The following is a 24,396-nucleotide window of genomic DNA, read 5'->3' on the forward strand; positions in this document are numbered from 1 at the left end:
CAATAAACAAGCAGTCATATGCAGTGAATTGATCTTTCCGATTCCTCTGCACCTGTTTGATTGCCTGAAGAAATCAGTTAAACATTATTGCTTTTCACAGCACATTTCTTTAGTAACGCTATCAGTACAAGGGCTAATAATGATGGGAAATGGCAAACAAATGATAATCAGCAGTCTACATCCAATGCCCCATACATCTCCATACAATCAGATGGATCAAACCACTACTCTGCGAATTTTTGTATTGCTTGTTGTATGTATCTGCATACTAAAACTCATACTCCCACTTCCTTTTTTTGCCACATATCCTAATAAAATCAATATTAGTCACCTTGTGCATCATACCTCCTTGAGAGCATATAAGACGGTGTTAAACATTCACAAAGGGAGCTCACACAACACAAATTTGAACCAACCAGGGAGCAATCAATATTCTAACACAACATTGACATAATACAAAGGAAAATAAAAAAAAAACAGAACAGGGACAGGAGAGAGCAACAGCCAGGAGCTCAGGCTTCAAACAGATATCAGCAAACAGACAATAATGAGTCTGAGCAGAGGGGAAAGCTCTGGCGCAGATGATCAACACAAATAAAGTATTTCTTTGTCAACTTATACTTCTCACTTTAAAAGGAACTTGAGGTGAGACATATGGAGATTGCCATATTTATTTCCTTTTAAACAATCCCAGTTGCCTGGCATCTTGCTGATCTATGTGGCTGCAGTAATGTATGAAGCACACACCTGAAACAAGCATGCAGCTTATCCTGTCAGAGTTTTGTCAAAAACATCTGCAGGCTTGTTCAGGGTCTATGGCTAAAATTATTAGAGGTAGTGGAGCAGCAGTACAGCCAGGCAGATGTGCCTTGTTTAAAAGGAAATAAATATGGCAGCCTCACATGTCTGTCACCTTGGGTTCTCTTTAAACAATGCTGTTATTGCTGTATGTGAAAAAAGTCATTGGCCTCAATTCTGGTAGCTATGTGAGGTAAATATTTTTTTTGTAGGTAAAATACCTCATGAGGTGTTTTCTTCTTTTTTTTGCAATTCTGAAAGATTTTTCTCCATTTCCAAACATGAGGTAAAGCATGAGATAAAACATGAGGTAAATGCATGAAGTGAGGTAAAACATCAGGTATTTCAGCAGTAAGCGTGCAGTAAATAAATAATAGTAGTCTTTAATTGTCTTCCATAAGTTAGGATAGTCTTTGGAAGATGTGTTTTGTTTTGAGGGGGAAGGTGTATTTGATTATGTAGCAACCTATGAAAAGTATATTTATAGGCATCCCGTATAAAAAAAAAATCCAGTAAATATTTGGAGTTTTATTTCTACTATTCTTTTCTATTACACAGCCTGAATAGGAACGACACTAAAACAGCAATAGGAGCTCCACTAAAAACTGCAAAATGCATACACATTGACTTTACCTCCAGGTACAGGTAGGTCTTAAACTGATCTGTAAATGATGTGCTAACTAGTGTTGGGCGAACAGTGTTCGCCACTGTTCGGGTTCTGCAGAACATCACCCTGTTCGGGTGATGTTCGAGTTCGGCCGAACACCTGACGGTGCTCGGCCAAACCGTTCGGCCATATGGCCGAACTAAGAGCGCATGGCCGAACGTTCCCCGAACGTTCGGCTAGCGCTGTGATTGGCCGAACGGGTCACGTGGTTCGGACCCGAACGCGCTCTGATTGGCCGAACTGTCACGTGGTTCGGGTAAATAAATACCCGAACCACGTCATATCTCCGCCATTTGTCTGTGGGTTTAGCTTTGGGTAGGCAGGCAGGGTAGTTCGCGCTCCAGCCACGCTAGCCAGGGTCCCCCCCAGTCATTGTGTGTCGCTGCTGGGAATAGTAGTACACCGCTCGCTCAGCATTCTGTTTACTGCCACTCTGTGTACCTCGCTCAGCCACACTATATAGCATTCTGTTTACTGCCACTCTGTGTCTGCTGGGAATAGTGGTACACCGCTCGCTCAGCCACACTATATAGCATTCTGTTCACTGTTCTGTGTCTGCTGGGAATAGTGGTACACCGCTCGCTCAGCCACACTATATAGCATTCTGTTTACTGTTCTGTGTCTGCTGGGAACAGTAGTACACCGCTCGCTCAGCCAGAGTATATAGCATTGTGTTTACTGCCACTCTGTGTACACCGCTCAGCCAGACTATATACCATTGTTTACTGACACTCTGTGTACACCACTCAGCCACACTATATACCATTGTTTACTGACACTCTGTGTACACCGCTCAGCCAGACTATATACCATTGTTTACTGCCACTCTGATTCTGCTGGGAACAGTAGTACACCGCTCGCTCAGCCAGACTATATACCATTGTTTACTGACACTCTATGTACACCGCTCAGCCAGACTATATACCATTGTTTACTGCCACTCTGATTCTGCTGGGAACAGTAGTACACCGCTCGCTCAGCCAGACTATATACCATTGTTTACTGACACTCTATGTACACCGCTCAGCCAGACTATATACCATTGTTTACTGCCACTCTGATTCTGCTGGGAACAGTAGTACACCGCTCGCTCAGCCAGACTATATAGCATTGTGTTTACTGCCACTCTGTGTACACCGCTCAGCCACACTATATAGCATTGCGTACTCTGCCAGTCAGTGTGTATATTGCTGGGATCAGTAATACTCCACTCACCGTCAACCACTATATGAGCTCAACATGAGTTCCCCAGAGACCTCCGCTGTGAGCAGCACTCCCAACAACAGCAACAGCCAACGCCCCACGCAAGCTATAACATCCACCCCAGCAGCCAGTGGTCAGCAGCAGCCCTCCCCGGAGGAGAACGTTGTGTCCATCAGTCCGTCGCCAGAGCGATTAATGAGGGCTGCCATTGAGGAGATGATGGGGCCTGATGTGGAGGAGGAGGTCTGGCTCAGGCCAGCATCCCAAGTTAATGTTGAGGACGATGAGGGGTCTGTGTCTGGGGATGTTGGGGTGGCAGAGGTGGTGGGTGGGTCAGACTCAGGAGAAGAGTTGTATGATGAGGATGATGATCGGGACCATCTGTATGTGCCTCAGAGTCCGACCCCGGAAAACATGTTGTATCGTGTGTTTAGGTACTAAAATCTGCGTTCCCTCCCAGTAGTGTTGGGCGAACAGTGTTTGCCACTGTTCGGGTTCTGCAGAACATCACCCTGTTCGGGGTGACTATATAGCAGACTATATAGCATTGTGTTTAATGCCACTCTGTGTACACGGCTCAGCCACACTATATAGCATTGTGTTTACTTCCACTCTGTGTCTGCTGGGAACAGTAGTACACCGCTCACCCGCCACTGTATAGCATTGTGCTCTGTGTCACTGCTGACAATAGTGGTACACCGCTCACCCACCACTGTATAGCATTTCTGTACTGCCACTGTACTGCTGCCAGTCAGCGTGTACTTTAAGGATAAGTGAAATGAGGAAGAAATCCGGTGAAAGAGGGAGGGGCAAGGGAAGAGGTGTTTCCCCTGACGGTTCACGTACAGGCCACAGGGGAGCACCCAAGAAAACCCACTCAATACTGCCCATGTTGTCCAGGACAACAACCCTCACAGATCCAAAAGAACAGGACCAGATAATTACTTGGATGACCTCTCAAGCGTCCAGCAGTGGGTTAAGCAGCACCAGCACATCACGCACGAGGTCCGAGTCCTCAGCCAGTTAAAGTCTGGGCTTTCTTTGAAGACTGCACTGAGGATGTTACCATGGCGATTTGCAAGGTGTGCAAGACCCGCCTGAGCAGGGGGAAAAGTATTAACAACCTCTCCACCACCAGCATGAGCCGCCACATTCTATCCAAACATCCCACTCTGTGGGCAAACGCGGCAGGACAGGGTACCACCAGCAACACTGCCTCCCTTGGGTTCACCAGACTCACCACCAGACCCGCCTCAGCAGCAGCAGTAGCCCAGCCATTGCGTGGTTCACAACATTCACAAACATCAGACGATGCTGACACTGTCACTTTCCGGACTAGTGCTCTTGAGGTCTCCCAGTGTTCATCAAACACAACAACCAACAGCCCTTCGGTGTGCAGCGCTACGGTTGAGTTGTCTGTTTCTGAGATGTTTGAGCACAAGAGGAAATTGCCAGCAAATGACCCCCGGGCCGTGGCAGTAACAGCCAGCCAGCATAGCCAAGCTTCTGGCCTGCGAAATGCTGCCATATCGAGTGGTGGAGACAAACAGCTTCAAGGGCATGATGTCAGTGGCCATCCCACGTTACGTGGTTCCCAGCCGCTACCACTTTGCGCGCTCTGCAGTGCCTGAGTTGCATGAGCACGTGGTCAGCTAAATAACCCGAAGCTTGAAGAATGCCGTTGCCTGCAAGGTTCACCTCACCACTGACACCTGGACGAGTGCGTTCGGCCAGGGTCGATACATCTCCCTTACCGCGCACTGGGTGAACCTTGTGGAGCCTGGCAGCGATTCCTCACCTGCTACGGCGCGGGTGTTGCCCACGCCGCAAACAGCTGGATAACAACAGCAGCACCTACCTCTCTGACTCCTTCTCCTCCAACGCATCTCAAAGCTGTACCTCATCCGGAAATGCTAACCCAGCACCAGCAGCAGTAGGATCGTGGAAGCAGTGCAGCACAGCTGTTGGCATGCGTCAGCAAGCGTTGCTGAAGCTGATCTGCCTTGGGGATAAGCAGCACACAGGGGAGGAAATTTGGAGGGGAATAAAGGAACAGACGGATTTGTGGCTGGCACCGCTGGACCTGAAACCGGGCATGAAGCTAGACACCTGGCACGAACTGGCAATGTACGCAATAGAGGTGCTGGCTTGCCCGGCAGCCAGCGTTATGTCGGAACGCTGTTTCAGTGCTGCCGGAGGCATCATCACAGATCGGCGTATCCGCCTCTCCACAGAAAATGCAGACCGTCTGACTCAAATTAAAATGAATCAATCCTGGATTGGAAACGACTACGCAACACTCCTGGACCCCAACCAAGTAACATGACCGATGAACATCTGGGATGGTTTAGCGTTTCCGGTCCCTGTTTATTGAACCTCTCATCTGTATTACATTTATGACTGCATGGCGGCAAAAAGCATTGCTGCTATATCCGCACGCTTTTTGTCCTCATGCAAGGCCTGGGTTGTTGTGTCTCACAAAGCGTGGCCTTCTCCTCCTGCGCCTCCTCCTGTTCCATCACGTGTGCTGCTGCTGCTGCTGGGTTACCGTTGCCGCGTGGTCCCTGTTTATTGAACCTCTTATCTTTATTACATTTATGACTACATGGCGGTACAAAGCATGCTATCCGCACGCTTTTTGTCCTCATGCAAGGCCTGGGTTGTTGTGTCTCACAAAGCGTGGCCTTCTCCTCCTGCGCCTCCTCCTGTTCCATCACGTGTGCTGCTGCTGCTGCTGCTGCTGGGTTAGCGTTGCCGCGTGGTCCCTGTTTATTGAACCTCTTATCTTTATTACATTTATGACTACATGGCGGTACAAAGCATGCTATCCGCACGCTTTTTGTCCTCATGCAAGGCCTGGGTTGTTGTGTCTCACAAAGCGTGGCCTTCTCCTCCTGCGCCTCCTCCTGTTCCATCACGTGTGCTGCTGCTGGGTTAGCGTTGCCGCGTGGTCCCTGTTTATTGAACCACTTATCTTTATTACATTTATGACTGCATGGTGGTACAAAGCATGCTATCCGCACGCTTCTTGTCCTCATGCAAGGCCTGGGTTGTTGTGTCTCAAAGCGTGGCCTTCTCCTCCTGCGCCACCCTCCTCCTGTTCCATCACGTGTGCTGCTGCTGGGTTAGCATTACCGGTCCCTTTTCCTGGAACCTCTTATATGTATTACATTTATGACTGCATGCCGACAAAAAGCATGTTACCTGTGCAAAGAAAACAGACATTTCCCGCATTTAAAAGACAGTTTTCCCTTTGAAACTTTAAAATCGATTTTCTCAAAAACTATAAGCTCTTTTTGCTAAATTTTTTTTTCCTCTTGTACCCACTCCCAAGGTGCACATACCCTGTAAATTTGGGGTATGTAGCATATAAGGAGGCTTTACAAAGCACAAAAGTTCGGGTCCCCATTGACTTCCATTATGTTCGGAGTTCGGGTCGAACACCCGAACATCGCGGCCATGTTCGGCCTGTTCGGCCCGAACCCGAACATCTAGATGTTCGCCCAACACTAGTGCTAACCTGCCCATTAATTTCCATTAGAATAGCTATTATTACTAAATAATTTACCTCATGACGTAAAACATGACTAAAACCTACCAGAATTGCTAAATGCCATTACTTCATGAGGTAAATTACCTCACATGAGGTAATTTGTTTTATAACCCTACCCGCATTGAGGCTGTTGTGTGAGAAAACGGTTTATATGAATATGGATCTTTTGACTGGGTTCACCCCTTCAACATGCCTATGTTTAGCCCATTTATATATTGTGAATGATGTCAGACATGGTATTCATTTTTTGGGTATGCTGAATGTTTTCGAGGCTTCCAATGTGAAAAAGAAATAGCCATGATGTATTCTCCTAAAGAGGTATGAGGCACGAAATAGCAGCTTGCAATGCAGTTTATTGGGGAAAATAAAATGTATTTTTTGTGAACTTTTACAGTTTCCCAAAAAGTTGCTGTGTTAACTAAACATAAAACAGAATGAAATGATTTCTAAATTGTTTAAACACTATATTTAATCAAACATATGAAATATTGAAACTAAGATTTTTTGTTTTGTTTATTTGTTTCATGAAATATATTTGTTTATTTTGAAATTGGTGCCATCGACATGTTTCAAAACAATTGTGAAAGGGGCAAGAAAAGGGAAAAATTGTGCAATGACAATAAAAACACCCGGCCCGGTGGAAAATCTAATAAGATTAACTGGCAGCAGGTCAGGAAGGATTATGGATATGCATTAGTGCACATGGCAGGGGTAGCTGACACATCTTGGAAACACCCTTAATGGTAAACAACAAATACAGGGTTTGGAGCAACGTATGCTGCCTTACTTCAACAAGACAATATCAAACTGCATTCCGCATGTCTTCCAACAGCATGGCTCTGTAGTATAAAAAAAAAAAAATAGTCAAGATGCCAAAGTGACCTATTTGCAGTTCATAGCCATAACCCATTGAAAATATTTAGTAAAAATACGATAAAGGAGACCGAGTTCTGCTGAGTTGCTGATATCTTATATTAGGCATGAATGGGAACATTAATTTTCCAAACTATAGCAACTGGTCTCCTCAGTACCCAAATGCATACAGAATATTTTTTTTTCTCGTAAGAGTAGGTAATGCAACTGAATGGTTAACTTGTCCCAACTTTCTTGAAACATTTTGCTGAAATCAAATTTAAAAAGAGTTTATAAATACTAAAAGACCATATTTCTCTGGGTTGAGATACAAACTCTGATATCAAAAGCCATGGACATTTCAATAGCCTTAAACCTCTCTATGTGTTGCTGGGTACACCTATCCCACTAGACTGTCTATAGCTTTCCATTGAAAAAACATAGCCTTCCTATGATATCCGTCATTATAAGTAAAATTCAACGGACTAAATCGATGGAGTACCTTACTGCTTTGCTTAGAGATACAGAACAAAAATACATTAAGATCTGGGATCCATGGGAAACTTACTTTCTCAACTATGTTCCACCTTGAGGGCCTATTGATGTTCTATTTCTCTTTTAAGATATGGGGTAGTCTTGGGATTATTTAATGTTCTTTTTGAATATACACTCGTTAAACCTCATATATTTTAATATGATGGGATCTGATTCCTGCACATTTTGTGCTCTACTATCTGTATTTGCAGACAGACCAGTTTAAATGACCTTTCTGTGTTTTTCTTTTTGTTCAATCCTTTTTGTTTCTTCTTCTCTCTTTCTTTATTTTTTCTTTATTCTTTTTCCACTACAGTGTTTTTTTTCCTCATTATCACAGCCATTTTGGTGCCTTATATATTGCCTGTGGATAGATGATATATAATTCCTTTGAGTAATGCAATATCATCTATGTACAGTCTTCGGCACTTCATACTTTTATGTATAGTCATAGAAATAGGCTATGTTATCTTTTCTTATAATTGGACCTGTTTGCCACTTATGTATTATGCATATAGCTCTTTCTGATTTGTCCTTTTGATATGGGCAAACTGCTGTTTCTTTTTACTGCTTTTCAATAAAAACAGTGTTACAACAAAAAAAAGAAAAAGAAAGAAAGAAAAAAGATCTATTTCTCAGATCAACATTTGCTCTGTAATATTTGCTCTATTTTAAATTTAATATACAGTTAACATGCTTTTTGATCATCACATTCTGGTTTTATTTACAATTATAGATCATAAAAAACTTTTTTTTTTTGGATATGGGATTGCAATACTTCCTTTTTTTAAACAACACTAGCAATGCTTTTATTGCGGTCTGTGAAATGCATATGCATTTAGCTATGGGTTAACATGAATATGTGCTGTTTGACAAGATCACATCCCCTTAGAAGCTGCCTCAGTCTAGCTGATTTACAGTCCCTAGGATAGTACATTTCATTTTTAAGTACGCAGATTGAATTCCCAAAGCTTTATTTATCTCAAGTATTTTTCCTTAATTAATGAAATGCATTATTTTAGTATATGTCTTGTTATTCATAAAATACCTGTACGAATATCATTTGCATATTCAATTTGGAGATATTTATCTCCAAAAATCCTTTCTTATTTTGGTACAGTTCTATCTATTTAAAAAAAATCTAACATTGCAAAATGTGAATTATTAATTGAAACGCACCTATTTATTTAACCATTCCTAGTGTTACATGACATCCTTGAGTGCTATACTGTAGAAGAAGTATTATATAAAATGAAAATAAGATCCATTAGTAACTTTTACACTAATGTGGTATCACAGGAAAATCATACTGTGGGGATACAATTGTCGTGGAGATGCTAATAATATTTCTGTTTCTTTTTGTACTCAACCAACAGACTCTCAACGCTCAGATGTGCTACATTATGGCTAAAACTCTATTTTGTCCGGGGCTGTGCGACTACCCATACAGAAATACAGTAGAGGGGCCCATACACTGGTCGATTTCAGCCATCCATCAATCGATCGATCGATTCTATCAAATCAATCGATCGAAAATCGATTGTATCAAATCTAGCGTTCATACAATTTCGATCGATTCGATCTATCTGACAGGATGGAAAATCCAAGGTGGCCATACACTGGTCAATTTGCCATCAGATCGACCAACAGATAGATCCCTCTCTGATCGAATCTGATCAGAGAGGGATCGTATGGCTGCCTTTACTGCAAACAGATTGTGAATCGATTTCAGCATGAAATCGATTCACCATCTGTGAAGCTGCCGATGCTGCTGCTGCCCCCCGGGCACCCGCATACATTATCTGATCCGGCCGGAGCGAGTCCCCCGGTCTCTACTGTCTTCTTCTCCGCTCTGGGCTCCAGCTTCACTGTACTTCCTGTCCGGGGAAGTTTAAACAGTAGAGGGCACTCTACTGTTTAAACTTCCTGCCGGGACAGGAAGAAGTGAAGCCTGCCAGACTCGGAGCCCAGCGCGGAGAAGAAGCAGCGGTGACAACGGGGACTCGTGCCGGCCGGATAAGGTGATGTATTGCCGCTAGCGTCGGTCGTCGGGCATTTGAAAGCCGCTATCGACGCACTCCCGACCCGCCGGCAATCGAGCAAAATCTTCCGCACGGACAGAAATTACGGGAATCGACAGGAACAATCGATTTCGGACGGAAATTGATCGTTCGGTCAGCGTTTGCGCAATGATTTCACAGCCGATTTGATCACAGTGATCGAATTGGTTGTATATCGGCGGGAAAATCGGTAAGTGTATGGGTGTATGTGTATGCTGCTGGCAGCAGATCGATGGCCCATAGAGTTTCATTGGATCTAATGGTCCAATAATGCATTTAGATCGATTTCCAATAGATGTCATTCTGAATTCTATTGTAAATCTGTTCCTAGTGTGTGGCACACATCAGATAGATTCCTGTCAGATTCAACTTGACACTGACAGGCACCTGACAGAAATCTATCTGATGGTCGAATCTGCTGCAAATCTATAAGGGTATAGCCACCTTTAGTGTTAACCAGACCAGATAATAAATAACACACTTTTTTTTAAATCTTTTTTTTAGAAAAGAAACATACATTTAATGATCTCACTATCTCACTCTATGTTTATCTCATTAAAATGTAAATAATTAATGAAAACATAAACTAATCCATATTTAACAAATTGTGAATAAGGTTTTTGTTTTTTGCTTATTTTTTCAATATTCATTTATAAATTGTTTAGCCAGTGCATATTCCATTGCAAAATGTTACCTCACCCGTTTACGTTCTTAAATTCATCTAGCTTTATTGCTGTCAAAGTGAATCACTGTGGATTTTTTTTTTACTCTGTGAAGTAAACAGGAACATCACCTGATCTCCCAGGGTGCACTGGGAGGAGAAGGCTACATGACATCCTAGCCTAGGCTAAACATCACTTTGTAAGGCAGGGTTACATCTCAATATACAGCAATGTATAGATATCAGAAGAAATTCTGACACTGAAACCAGGATTATTAATGCAAAATGGGTATCCTGAATAATTTATTACATTCTACTATATGTCATTTCAGTTCCTCTTTAAGGATTTTATGTAATAATAAGGATTTGCCACTAAAAAATCCTTTGTGAATTGAGCCCAATGACTTTATTTACATTGGTGCTAGTCACACAATATATCAATCAGCTGTGTTAAATGTATGCAAATGTACTGTAAAATTTCAAAACAGTGAATAATATATGACCTACATGATCAAATCCGAGATGAAAAACTAACTATAACAAGTAACTTGTCTATATATCTTATCTAAAGTTTAGATAGTTTACACAGCATATCTAGCTGCAAACAGCTTCAAAAGTTTGATTATTTATTACTGTGATACAATGAGGGCAGTCATGTTCTGTTTGTCACAGGTTGAGGGCTGGAGATGCTTTCAGCTTGCCTTTGTGTAAATTCAGTCCCCTCTCCTCCTCTCTCCTCCCCTCTGCCTCTGAAATCTCTGGCTAGTAACACCTCCTCCTCCTGCCCAGACTGAGCTCCCAAAAGCCCTTGCTACTGTCTGAAAATGCCAAGGCACTCTGAAAAGCTGTGGGCAAGGCTTGTTTAGTTTATAGGGAATTAGAGTATTAAAGCAAAAATAAAAAAGTATTTGGCTTGCGGAATGCCCTATAAACTATATGAAAGGAACACAATTATGCAATGAGTAAAAGTTGATCTCGGAACCACTTTAAGTTCTCATCAGTAAGGCTTCACACTGTATCAGCTGTGTTCTGTCGCAATGGACATTGCAACTTGATGCAATTATATTTCTATGGTACATACACATCAGGGCTTGAGAAGTGCAGTGCAGCAAGTTCCATTGGGATAACAGACAACGTGCTTGTTTACAGTGGGAGTGAAGCATACTTTCAATGTACTGCATGCTTCACTGTCTGTGTGGCATCACGATAGGACTTTTCCCCACTGTGTATTATATGAAAGTAGCCTAAGTGATTGGCCATCAATAAAGAACTGCTCAGGCCCTAAAATACAGCGAAAGCCCCTGCCTGACTGCCCTAAAAAGTATTCCTATTCATGGGCAAAGGCAGGGGGGATTACAGCTGCCCAGAATCCCCCCTAAGACCAGGGCTGGTGCAGTGTCTGGGGACAGGCACAAGTTGAGACACCAGAATATCTGCAGGCATCCTGCAGCTTACAGCACCGCCCTCTTTCTTTCCCTGCTACAGTTGACTTGGGATGTAGCAGCAGTGTGTGTACAGAGCATGGTGCAGCAGCGTGTGTACAGAGCATGGAGCAGCAGTGTGTGTACAGGGAATGGAGCAGCTCTAGGGAACTTAATAGAGTCAGGAATACGCACAGCCCTGTGCCCTGCTGTGTGAAGGCTTCACTTTTCCCTTCATTACCAATGTCGGCTGTCCTCATTTTTATCTGTATCCAAACTGCTCCTGATCGATCCCGTTGTCGATCGGGAGCAGATCCTGTCAGTCAGACGTGAAATTGCATTATGTGTACCCAGCATGATGTCCTACCATATTAGTATACTGTATTGTGCGTGACTGAGGGAGACCTTTCAGGAATTCCCCCCTTAGAAATCCAGGGTGTGCCCCTGCTAGTTACATGTTAGTTTGGTTAAAAAAAGACATTCGTCCATTAAGTCCAACGATGTCATGTCAGCCAGATGAACCTCTGATTTAGGAGAAAAATTAAACTAACTATTCAAATTTCTATATTTAGAATTTAGTAATATTATGACATTTTAAATGACCTGTACTCCTGTACTAGTTTATTGTGACTTGTACAGCAAAATATGCATTTTCTGTTCCCCCTTCTGTACACAATAACAAGGCTTGTGACTCTTTTTCCTTTGCCATTTGTTGACGAACTTTCACTTTAACATGTTTATTCACAATGAGCTATTTATAATAAGGCAGAGCAGAGAAAAACTATAATGTAAAAACTAGCTCATTGCAACCAGATCAGATTCAACTACTGCTGCTGAAGTCAGTTTAGACATGATCAACACTAGTGCTGAAGCAGATCAGCAATGGCTGCCTCCATATTTCTTTCAATTGTAACCATTTGAGCATAAAAGGTCCTATAAAGGTTAAAACGCTCTGTTAGTGATGTGGGTTTGATGACAGTTCATGATGTGCAGAGATGATAATGCTGAACTCAGAATGATTGCTTTATTTCACTTTCTTTTACCTTCAGGAAGATTCGCAATGGAAAATTTGAGCAGATTACGGATTTATAATGTTCTTGTTGTCACCATGTGATTGTGTCTCACTTTAGCTTCCTGTGTAAACTTAAGGTGGCCACTAACAATCCAATTTCTAGCAAAAAATCGTTCGAGCGATCAGAAATTCTGATCGGAAGTGAAATCGTTCACTACACCATCAACGAACCAATCTTTGCTTCCTATCTATCACAACCAACAAGAAAATCCAAATTTTGGTTCGACGAAAATCCAATCAGACGACTGTTTTTATAATCGTTCATAATCCATTGTGCCCATTAACAGAGATTATTTACAACCAATCCGATCAGAATTTCTGATCGCTCGAACGATTTTTCGCTAGCAATCTGACCGTTAGTGGCCACCTTAAGGCCTCGTTCACATTAGGCAATGCAGATGGCTGTGCATACGGAACGTAACGCATGCGATTGCACGCCATTTGCATTGTGCTGCCGATCCCATTCGTTACAGTAAATGTAGAGAGTGTGGTACCAATGGAGTCCGAGGACCTTCCAACAAAGACAAAAAACGAGACAGGGACACCAGGAGCCCCTGATAGTGTAGCATGTTGAGGGTATGGGACACTCAACAACAGTATGTGCAGAATACTCACAAGAATACGCTGCAAGACCAGCAACCTCAGTGTAACGGCTGGTGAGGAAAGCCTGTCCTCACTCGAATTCTTTAGTCTTCGTCAATTTAGGTCGCTCTCCAGGAAAATTAAAAGGGGTGTTAAGGTGGCCACTAATGATCCAATCTTTTTCATCCAATCTTACCAAATCTATGTAGTATAAGGGTAAATTGAGTGAATATACTGAATGGATACTTCAAGCAGTTACCTTATATTACATAGAAATGGTAAGATTGGATGAAAAAGATTGGATCATTAGTGGCCACCTTAAGAGTTCCAATGAATCAACATACATGGCCACCACCCCGAGCAGAGGGGGTTGGTGTGGGATATTACTGGGAGGGAGGAGGCGCCTCAAGATGTGATGTGTGGAATGGATAATGTAAGCTGGATAAAACATAGGCTTACCTCAGAAAGAAGGGGGTAGCCCAAAAAAAGTAATACATTTTTTAATGGAAACCAGACACTTGAATGATGTTACAGTAAATGGGATCAGCACTGTGCTCTGCTGAAAATGGGTGCAGCAGTGCGATAGCGCATTGTATGTGCTGCGTAGCGCATACAGTCTGAATTTCAGAAGTGCTCTCTATGCTGTTCTTGCGTATCCCACACCATACGCGCTGCTGAAATGCACATGGCAGCACTTATAGTGTGAAAGAGGCCTAAAAGAGTGAGACACAACTACATGGTTGCACCGTGAGATGGTTAATGAGAGGCAAATCATTCCACCTTGCATGCACACTTATTGCAGGTGCTATGCAGCATAGAACTGAGCCAATCAAAATCATCAGGAAGTACATTTTCAGGAAGTACATTTGATTGGACCATTTCCAAGCTGCATAGAGTTTGTATTAAATCTGCATGCAACCTGGAATTATTAGCATCTCATTGACCATTTCAAGTTGTGACCAGCCAGTAAGAGATTTATAAATCAATGACCTCACCAAACTGATCACTCACATCTCCATGAGTAGTTCTGTAGTATGAACTGATCATCTCCAGAGATGTGTAGGAGTATAAAAATAAGTAACTGGTAATATACTATAAACTGCTTAGTAAGACATATTGTAAGAGTGCCAATGTTATATATATGGAATTAAAAACCAAAAGTTAGTGGTTGATGATAATGTCTCTCTGTATTCAAATTTCTGCTAACCAGGAAACTGCACTGAATAGGTGTCTCAAAATGCAGAACTACTGCAGGAGGTAGTAAAGTTATTATTATTATATTACTATTTAGGATTCATATAGTGCGGACATTGTCCACAGTGCTTTACAGGTGTACATAGTCATGTCACTAACTGTCCTTCAGAAGGGTTTACAATCTAATCTCTACCATTTTTATAATTTAATAATTTTAGGGGGAAACCAATCAACTTAACTGTATGCTTTTTGGGATTTGAAGGAAAACTGGAGCGTCCGGAGGAAACCCACGCAGACACAGGGAGCAGATACAAACTCTGTGCAGATACGCCAGGGTGCTGCCCAATTCCATCAGCTGTTGGTTGATTGATTGGCACTTCGGCATTCTAATTATCCCTTGCACATTTCTGCTTCCTGGCAAATCTGCACACAGGGTGAGTTCTTTTTGCTCATCCCTATTGAAATGTTGAAATGACAATAAATGGAAATAGAGGGAATCGCCTTGAATGGCCTTATACTGCGGATTATGTAGGATAAAATTATATGTAAACAGGAGAGTTTGCTATGGATAGAGTTGCAATTGTGATATCCCAGAGTATAATTAGGATATACTACTTCTATCTCTATCCAGAGCCTTCGAACAGGGGGCCAACTCCACTACATACGTGTTAGTGTACCTTCCTCTGTCAGGCATCTCCAGCATTTGTTATTTCCTGAACCCTTCATCTCCAGCTGGTAGGGACAGAGATACCACCTGGTTACTGTTGTGTATTGTATTAAAATGGCCTTGAAGTCAGAACTTCCTCTCTGCTCTAAAAGATGAGCAACAGTATAATAATCTTTAAAGAAAAAACATTTCTGTGTTACAGCTACTCCAAATCCTGCAATAAATCTGCAGTGTGTCTACTTCCTTCTTCCATAAAAGCAGACATAGGGTTAACATGCTGTGTTTACAAATAAGCTGCTCTACCAAGGCAGCCAGCTGCGAAATAAAATTATCAAATTACAGTTGTGATTAGTCACAGATGAGGTGGAATTAGACAGGATAAACTCTCTAAAAACATACAGGGTGCATCTCTCTATGTTTTCCTTCTATCCTGTGCAAGCGTTCAGGTCCACTTTAAGAGGAACTGGTTATTTGATGTATTCCATATATACTGGAAGACTTTTGGCTAAGATATCTCTTCATTACTAACAGCTAGTTCCTGTTCCCATTTCTTAGAAAAAATGCTGTCTAAATTTTTTTTTTTAAAACCTTCTTTACATTTGGATACGTGTTTTAGATCATTTTTGGTCTGTATGGCCCCATATATTTCAGAAAAGCTGGGATCCTCCAATATGCTAGGCCATCCCAGTTCCTCACTGCCCAGAACATGTATAAGTCTACAGTCAAGTCCATAACAATTATTATGTCCCGCTTGTGCGCAGTAGGGGAATATTATGGGGGTCTTTTTTGCCTGAACATGCGGTAACAATGTAATGCAGCGCAAATGTCCGGCGGCAACACACAAAGCAAGGCACACATTCCTCCTCCCACCCTTCCTCCTCTTCAGATGGAGGCTTCCACACTGAGGCGACTGATCAGAAGTCAGCTTTTATATTATTGTAGAAGAGAAAAATAATTTAGTAATATGTTTAGGTAAAAAAAATGTTTTTTATATATTTTCTGCCCGGTAATGCTGTATAGTGTCTGTGCTGTACAGTTCCTTTATTCAAATCTCCCAGTCAGCCCATACAAACCGAAAACAATTTAACAGGAACCTGAGGTAGGAGATCTATGAAAGCTGCCATATGTACTTCCTTTTAAACAATACCAGTTGCCTTACTATCCCACTCACCTTGGGTTCCCTTTAAAATATTAGAGGCAGAGGATCAGCAGCACAGCCAGGCAATGTACATTATTTAAAAGGAAATAAACATGTCAGCCTCCATATCCCTCTTACCTTAGGTTCCCTCTAAATGACTTATACTACCTATCGCAATCTGACATGCTGACAACAAGCCAAATTGTATGAGAATCTCCAAATCTGCACATGAAATGACCCCACAACATATGAGGACACACATAAATTCTGTCAAAAGTCTGAATTCAACTGCTTTCATGTAAATGTTATGGTAAAATCCTAACACGATTGCATGCTAAAAATAGTGTAATTTCCCCTTGTGATGTTAAATGGGATTGTTTAAGAAATCACACATATTATTAGCGTGTTAAATGTAATAAAAACTGTAATAGAAACTGTAATTTTTATGTAGACATTATACCTAAACATATTGTTTCAGTAAATGACTATAGGCTTGTAGTTCATTCATGCTGGCCACACAGTACAGGTGGCTTATCCATGCAAATGTACAATGATGTTTCACAGGACTGATATTAAACAGCCAATCAGGCGCTGAGTAAACATAGGATGTTTTCTTCCCACAACATCATGTTTGACGTTATCAGAGTGATTCTTCACTGCTCTTCTCTGCACATTTCCTCACTGACCTCCTACACTTGCAGTAAATTATTTTAAAGGACACATCAACCAAAAAAAAAATTAGTTTCACTTACTTCGGCTTCTACCGGCCCCATGCAGCCATCCTGTGCCCTCGTAGTCACTCACTACTGCTCTGGTCGGCCACTGCCAGCTAGTTTCGTTTTTGCAGACCCTTGGGGTCGGCGGGCCTCCACACGTACATTTGCACGCATTCACGCTGGTGCATGAAGCTGTAGCGGACATTAACACATACATTTTTACGAGTTGCACCACTAACGCGTAAAAATGTATGTGTTAATGTCTGCGATATCTTCATGCACCAGCGGGAAAATGTAAGTGTGGCGGCCTGCCAACCCCGAGGTCGGCAAAAACGAAACAAGCTGGCGGCGGGGGACCGGAGCAGCAGTGAGTGACTATGAGGGCTCAGGATGGCTGCATGGGGCTGGTAGAAGCCCCAGGTAAGTGAAACTCATTTTTTTTGGTTGATGTTTCCTTTAAGGTACCCATTAACGGTATGATCATCGCGGTAATTGATCAGAAATGATCAATCATGTCCATTCATCTATAGAAGTAATTATTACCAGTACAGGACCAATAGAGAGCTAATACTGTGGTTGAGGCCACAAGGGCCCCAGTGCGGTCGCAACCTCTGCATCCGATATTGCTACGCCACTGACTGATCGCCGAAGTGTATTTGCTGTGCATATAAAATGCCTATGAACGTCCTTCCTTTACGAGAAACTAAGAAGCTTCTCTGTATCAAAGAGGAAATGTTTCTTAGAAATTGTTGATAAATTAACTGGCAGTTTATAAATTAACCAACAGCTAGAGTCTTTGTTGGGATAAAATCCTGTCATTCTCTTTACAGTATTTACAGAGATGAGCCTGTTAGCAGAATTTTTTCATCAACATTGTATCATGAATAATAGTCAAAAAGGAGATTATGGTTTAGACTGAATCACAGTCCATATTCCGGTTATATTAGAACTGACATGAGTATCAGCAAATGTCTCTATTTTTTAAGGTTGTAAACTCTCACCAGAAAAGTAAACTTTTCTGCATTTTGTAAGGTGGAACTAAACATTCCAAATGATTATTTTTGTATTATCATTTTTTATTTATCTAGTTCCAACATCTTCTGTAGCGCTGTACACAGTAAATAGGGGGAATATAGGGCTGCCAGTCTTCTGAAATAAATTAACTCACACATTTTACAGCAGAAAACCATACTTACATCCTAGGCATGTAGGGAGAAATGCCTGTGGAGGAAATGGTAGGTAAACAATGTAATCAATACTTGATAATTGAAACAAAAAAAGTAAGAACAATGGGGTTTACCCTGCACCTCATCAGAGAGAGACCCTTCAGCAGTGCATGACCGCTGACAAAGCATATTCTTCAACACATTTATGGATATCCACCAACAATTTTTAAAATAAAAAGGGAAATATTTTCACGTCTATGGCCTTGGTTTGACAACTGTCTTTATTTTTCTATGAGTCCTATGGGAGAAAAGTGCTATACAAATGTTATTGTTGTTTATTTTAGCTTACTTCTGATTCCACAAAGCATCATTGAACTAGGAATGAAAACAGAATAAAATTTCTTATATCTTTTTAATGTGTCCTTCAAACCTTCAACAGAACGTCTGAATAGAGTTCACACTCTGCCAATAATCACATATCTGAGTAGTGTCTGCAAATGGATCAGACAAATGGAGAAACAGGTAGCGTAACTGAGAGTAACATTGAGGAACAATAGACTCTGCATTGCAGAACTTGCTTCTAAGCCTTCAGACAGGTCATTTACACTGAGTCTGTGGAGGAGAATACATATTTAAAGCATCTTTCTTACTGGATGGCACGTTAAGGGAAATAGTGTTTGAAAAGGATCTGCAGTAACTAATGAGACTTAGAAGATACCTTGATTTCAAGGGGACTTGAACTCAGAACTTCCTCTCTGCTCTAAAAGATAATTAACAGCATAATAACCTTTACAGAAAAACATTTCTTTGTCACAGCTGCTACACATCCTGAAATAAATCTGCAGTGTGTCTTCTTCCCGCCTTCATGAAAGCAGACATAAAGTTAACATCCTGTGTTTACAAATTAGCTGCTCTGCTGAGGGCTGCCGAGATTCCTGAGCTGACACAGCAGAGAGATCAAATTATACTTGTGATTAGTCACAGATGAAGGGGAATTAGACAGGCTAAACTCTCTAAAAAAATACAGGGTGCATTTCTCTATCTTTTCCTTATGCACTGTGCAAGAGTTCAGGTCCACTTTGATACTTTATATAATTATAATCTGAGTGTATTTTAATGGCAATTAAACAAAAACAACAGGCACTAAACCGCTCATCATTGCTGTAGATGCTAGTAAAATAATAGGATTATGTTGGCTTTAGTGTGTGTGTGTGTATATGTGTGTTAATTCCCTGTAAACAAAGGTACTGCCTGGTGACAATAACATGTGAGAATCCCCTAGCTTTCTATTCTCATCTCAACAGGGACAAGAAAGGGAGAATTGTCACCCAATGGGCACAAAAAAAAAAAAAGAATAAAACCCAAATACTCCAACAGCTTCCCTTTATTTCCTTATCTAGATGTTGCAACCGATGGCTCTAGAATCACATTGATTTTGAATAGGTGCCAAGTGAAGATTTGACTCCGTGCTGTGTGTTACTCCTGTTGTTTATTGCCTGAAGAAGCGGGATTTTGCCTGTGAAACGCATTGCAACTTGTCTTAGGAGTATGTGAATAAATTGTTTACAACTTTAATCGACAGTACTTTGGTCTGTTTTGGGTTGGCTGGTCCACCACCGCATCCCGAACCTTTTAAATGTTTTTAGTGATTTTTATCCTACTGGCGCCTCTGTACATCTCTACATATTGATTTTGAATATGCAGAGATTCCAGCTGTAGCAAAAATAATCATGTTCAAAATGGATCAGACAGACTAACGATCAGACCAAAACGTTACAAGTACATGCTGATGTTCAGACAGGATGCAGGGATGTTTTTGTTGCATGCTAGCCTATATATAGCTGGGATTAACTCAGGCTGGATGGAGCAAGCATTATTATTTCAGATTGGTGATGGTACAAATTAAAATATTCAGGCTGGGTGTAACAGGATTCACACTGCAAATAAGCACACACCGTGCAATGACTTGACAGGCCCAGAGAGTATATGTTGTTATGTCAGGACTCAAAATCCATCTGTAATGCTATAGTCCAATTCAAAACAATGTGGTAATATCATGTACGGCTAAGACTAAATGTAATAGTGATAATAAAAAAATAAAATCAAAGGATCCTTTATATTATCCAGCACTAATCCACAAATAAACAAAAGCGTATCCTGTAATGTCTGTGGAGCAAATACTTATAAGAATAAATACACCTAGAGAATATGCTTCAATTGACAGCGATCAGCTTTAGGCCAGAAACCCACCAGGAGCGATTTTCTGAGCGTTTTCTTGCTAATGTAATGCTATGGGTGGGATCCCACTTGAGCGATGTGATTTTATAAAAATCCCCCATAGCATTGCATTGGCAAGAGCTTTTTCAAATCACTAGCAATCAGAAATCGCTCCTAGTGGGTTTCTGGCCTTACTGAGTGATCAACTTCAGTGTGGTTGATAGAAAGTCGATCGACTAGAGCCCCACACACTACAAGCAATATCTTATGAGATTCAACTTCACTAAGCGATCTGACCAATGTTGTGCCTCCATGCTTTGAATGCAAAAATCGATACAGAGTTAAGTATGATATGTGAACAGTAGCCGATTCCTGTGGGATCGACCGATATCTTGCATCCTGCTCAATCGACTAGATTGGTCGATTCCACGTGATATCAGCCACTTTTCTTTGATCCGGCATACTGGAACACACTCAATTCTCTCTCGATTTGACAAAATGATCGAATCAAATAGTAAATCGTACAGCCAACTCGCCAAATGTATGGGCACCTTTAGGCCCGGTTCACATTAGCATTTGCCAACGGAACCGGGCCATACGGATCTAAAAAAATGATGCAGGACCCAATTTTCCGGACCGTTTCCCTCAGCGGAAGGGAAGCGGAAGGTTTTGCAGCATATAGGAACCAATGAAAACGGACGTTTTACAACACACTGGCTGTAAAACGGACCGTTTTCACCGAATCCAGCTGACCTGATCCGTATGTCCGGTTCCGTAAAACAACGCTAATGTGAACCAGTCCTAATTCTATAGTCCAATTCAAAACAATGTGGTTATATCATGTACTGCTAAGACTAAATGTAATAGTCATAATAAAAAAATAAAACACAAAAGGATCCTTTGGCTTTACATGATCCAGCATGAATCTACAAATACACAAAATTATCACAAAATGACATCCTATAATGTTTGTGTAGCAAATAATTATAAGAATCGTGGTGCTGTATGATGCATTAGCTTTCCCATGTTAGCAGAATGTAAATGCACAGTTTGTGTGGATGGTATAATAAGAATGTTTACTTGGACAGATCTTGATGTCTGCGGGCTGTATTTGTGCTGGGAATGGGTTGCAGAAGAGAATGGGCTTGCATGCAGGAGGCAGCAGTAAATAATCCTCGTGTAGTAGCGCTGGGCGTCAGATAATGCTGCTATAGTAGTAGTAGTAGTATAGTAGTAGGAGCTGTTCCTGTGTGTGAGATCCCAGTCCTGGCTTTGCAGGCAGCCCAGTGCGGGAGTGTGTGTGTGTGTGAGTGTGTTAGTGCATGTGGCTCAGGCTCTTGTTTACAGCATTAACGTCACATCGACGGAGGGATCACAATGAGAGCGCTGCGCCCGGAGCCAGACACCAGCACGCCGAGCCTGGGGAACGCTGCGCCCACTCACTGACGAGAAGCGAGCAGCGTGGCCGTCTCTGACCTTCAGGGGCCCGGAGCATACGCGGAGCGGAGGCCGGACACTCTCCATTCATTCGGTCCCGCAGCGGCCTCATGCGGGTAGAGGAGCGGGTGTGAGGCGGGGGACATGGAGGCTGAAGATTCCGAGCTGTGCGCTGTGGGTGTCTGGAGTCAGATCGTTGTGTGTAACGTGTGCGAGCGGCGGGGCTGACAGCGGGAATATCCCGGGACTGGGCTCTTCATCGCGGACTGGATACCAATCTCTCTATACAAGCTCGGGCTGGATACGCTGCGTACTACACAGACTCGAGCTGAGCCTCTGACGCTCACTGGATGCTGCACGTTCTATAGGGACTGTAGTTGGATGCTCCACGTTCTATAGGGACTGTAGTTGGATGCTCCACGTTCTATAGGGACTGTGGTTGGATGCTCTACGTTCCATAGGGACTGTGGTTGGATGCTCTACGTTCCATAGGGACTGTGGTTGGATGCTCTATGTTCTATAGGGACTGTGGTTGGATGCTCTACGTTCTATAGGGATTGTGGTTGGATGCTCTACGTTCTATAGGGATTGTGGTTGGATGCTCTACGTTCTATAGGGACTGTGGTTGGATGCTCTATATTCTACAGGGACACTGGCTGGATACTCCACGTTCTATAGGGATCTGGCTGGGTGCTCCACGTTCCATAGGGACTCTGGCTGCTTGCTCCACGTTCTATAGGCTATTGGGCTGCATACAACCGCAGGCTCCACCTCTCCAGGACTAAACGGGTCACATAGATTGCCACTAATCCCTATTTAGTGAAGCAAACCCCAGGCCTGGGGGAATTTGGGGGTCACAACCTTGTGTCATCCCAGACAGAACCAAAGATCTCCCCCTGTAATAGTCCACCCCCCTGGACTGTGAAGGAGCCCCCTTGTGTACTCCCAAAGCAAGGTCACAGTGCACAGGATATAGAGGGACAATCTTTATCTGGGGTCGGGCTGTGTAGGCTCATAGTCGGACACGTTTGGACTGTGGATGAGAGTGGCTTTGGTTTGTTGGAGTGGCGGAGAGACACACATTTTCTATAGGGAAGCTGTGGAGATGAAGGCCGGATTGGGCTGGGGTTCTCCGGCCTGGATGTCGGTGGTTCCTCTGCTCCTGTTGCTGTGCCTCTGCCCGAGCCTGTGCCTGGGGCCCCTGGGTGGGAAAGGTGAGTGTCTGGGTTTGGGTGTCTGCTTCCCCCCTCCCCTCTTGGGAGACTGTCTAGTCTGGGCTGGTGTCCTCACTGAGACACATTATTACACGTGGAGGACTGCAGGTTATACGAGCAGAGCCAGAGCTACTGGCCAGCATTTAGGGATGCCTCAGTGCATAGAAAACTTAGCCTGTTATTAATAGTTTTTATTATTATATGTAGCCTAGTCAGGTTTGGTATCCATTGTAAGATATTTGGAAGCATCCATCCTGTCACTGTGTGTGGTGGCTTAATATTTTGCGTTCTGTGGGCCATCATATAGGCATTTGGGGAAATGCACCATCACAGTCAGAATGTATCTTCAGGACGAGTAATAAAATATATTACATTTTTTCAAAAGTAACAGATTTTGGTGTATTAAATATGATCTTGTGCTTTATATTGTTTGTGTTCAATAGAATGAAGAACTTTGTGCACCTGATACAAGTAATACTTTTTGTTACCTTAGGATGAGCCCCTCCTGTTGTAAGCAGCCCCCATTGTGGTCATATTGTGGTCATACGCCACATCAAGCTGGTTTACTGAGCTCTGTTTGTAAGCATCATATTGGTCAGTATGACCTCACACATAACCAGACAAAAACATTTAAAAATGATAAGGGATGAAATGTAGCCATAGTATTTACCGCGGTTCCTTTTATCCATGCTTTGTACTGCGGAATATTCTGCATCAACCTATATGTAAACAAGCATACCTTTGAGAGATTGCCAGGGTTAATAGATGTACCTGCACAGTTAATTATCACTGTCAGCTGTCTCTAGTGGTGATGCTGCCTTAAATTGGCTAAATCTGTGCATCAACACCTGAGACAGAATAAGCAGAAATACCTGTTTTGTTTTTGGGCGACTTGCTAGTAGTGTAATTGCTGCGCTTTTATTGGTGATCATCAAAGGACAGTTTGGGACAATAGGCTTCTTATGATCGCTTATATGTGGTCCTGCATGCTGATTCTAAGCTACAATCTTTCATACAGAATGTGCACAGACAGCACCACCATGTGATGCCAACACGGTCTGATATGCAGACAGTCAAACGCAGGTGATTCATGCAATGAATACTACAGCAGATTCATCTTTGTGTTCAGCTGGAGCTGTATTCCCCTGCATGTGTGGTGTAAACATATAACGCTGGGTCTTATTCCATACTCTGCTCAGTTATCCCCCTCCCCCCTTTTTGTTTTTAACCGTATTGTTTACAAG

The 24,396-nt window shown here is 42.4% G+C and overlaps 1 protein-coding gene across 2 annotated transcripts in view; it reads left to right on the forward strand.

The window, feature by feature from the left end:
* Window positions 1-21,797: 21,797 nt before the first annotated feature.
* The window catches only part of IGF1R (insulin like growth factor 1 receptor), a 287,658-nt gene continuing 285,059 nt past the window's right edge, over window positions 21,798-24,396 (forward strand). Inside the window, exon 1 of one of the 2 annotated variants that reach the window (XM_068275134.1) lies at window positions 21,798-23,152. In XM_068275134.1, coding sequence (XP_068131235.1) covers window positions 22,978-23,152 — 175 coding nt within the window. In that variant the 5' untranslated portion in view covers window positions 21,798-22,977. The remainder of the gene's footprint in view (window positions 23,153-24,396) is intronic. The other variant, XM_068275136.1, reaches the window with a different exon arrangement.

This window comes from Hyperolius riggenbachi, chromosome 3, assembly GCF_040937935.1.
Source record: "Hyperolius riggenbachi isolate aHypRig1 chromosome 3, aHypRig1.pri, whole genome shotgun sequence".
NCBI lineage: Eukaryota > Metazoa > Chordata > Amphibia > Anura > Hyperoliidae > Hyperolius > Hyperolius riggenbachi.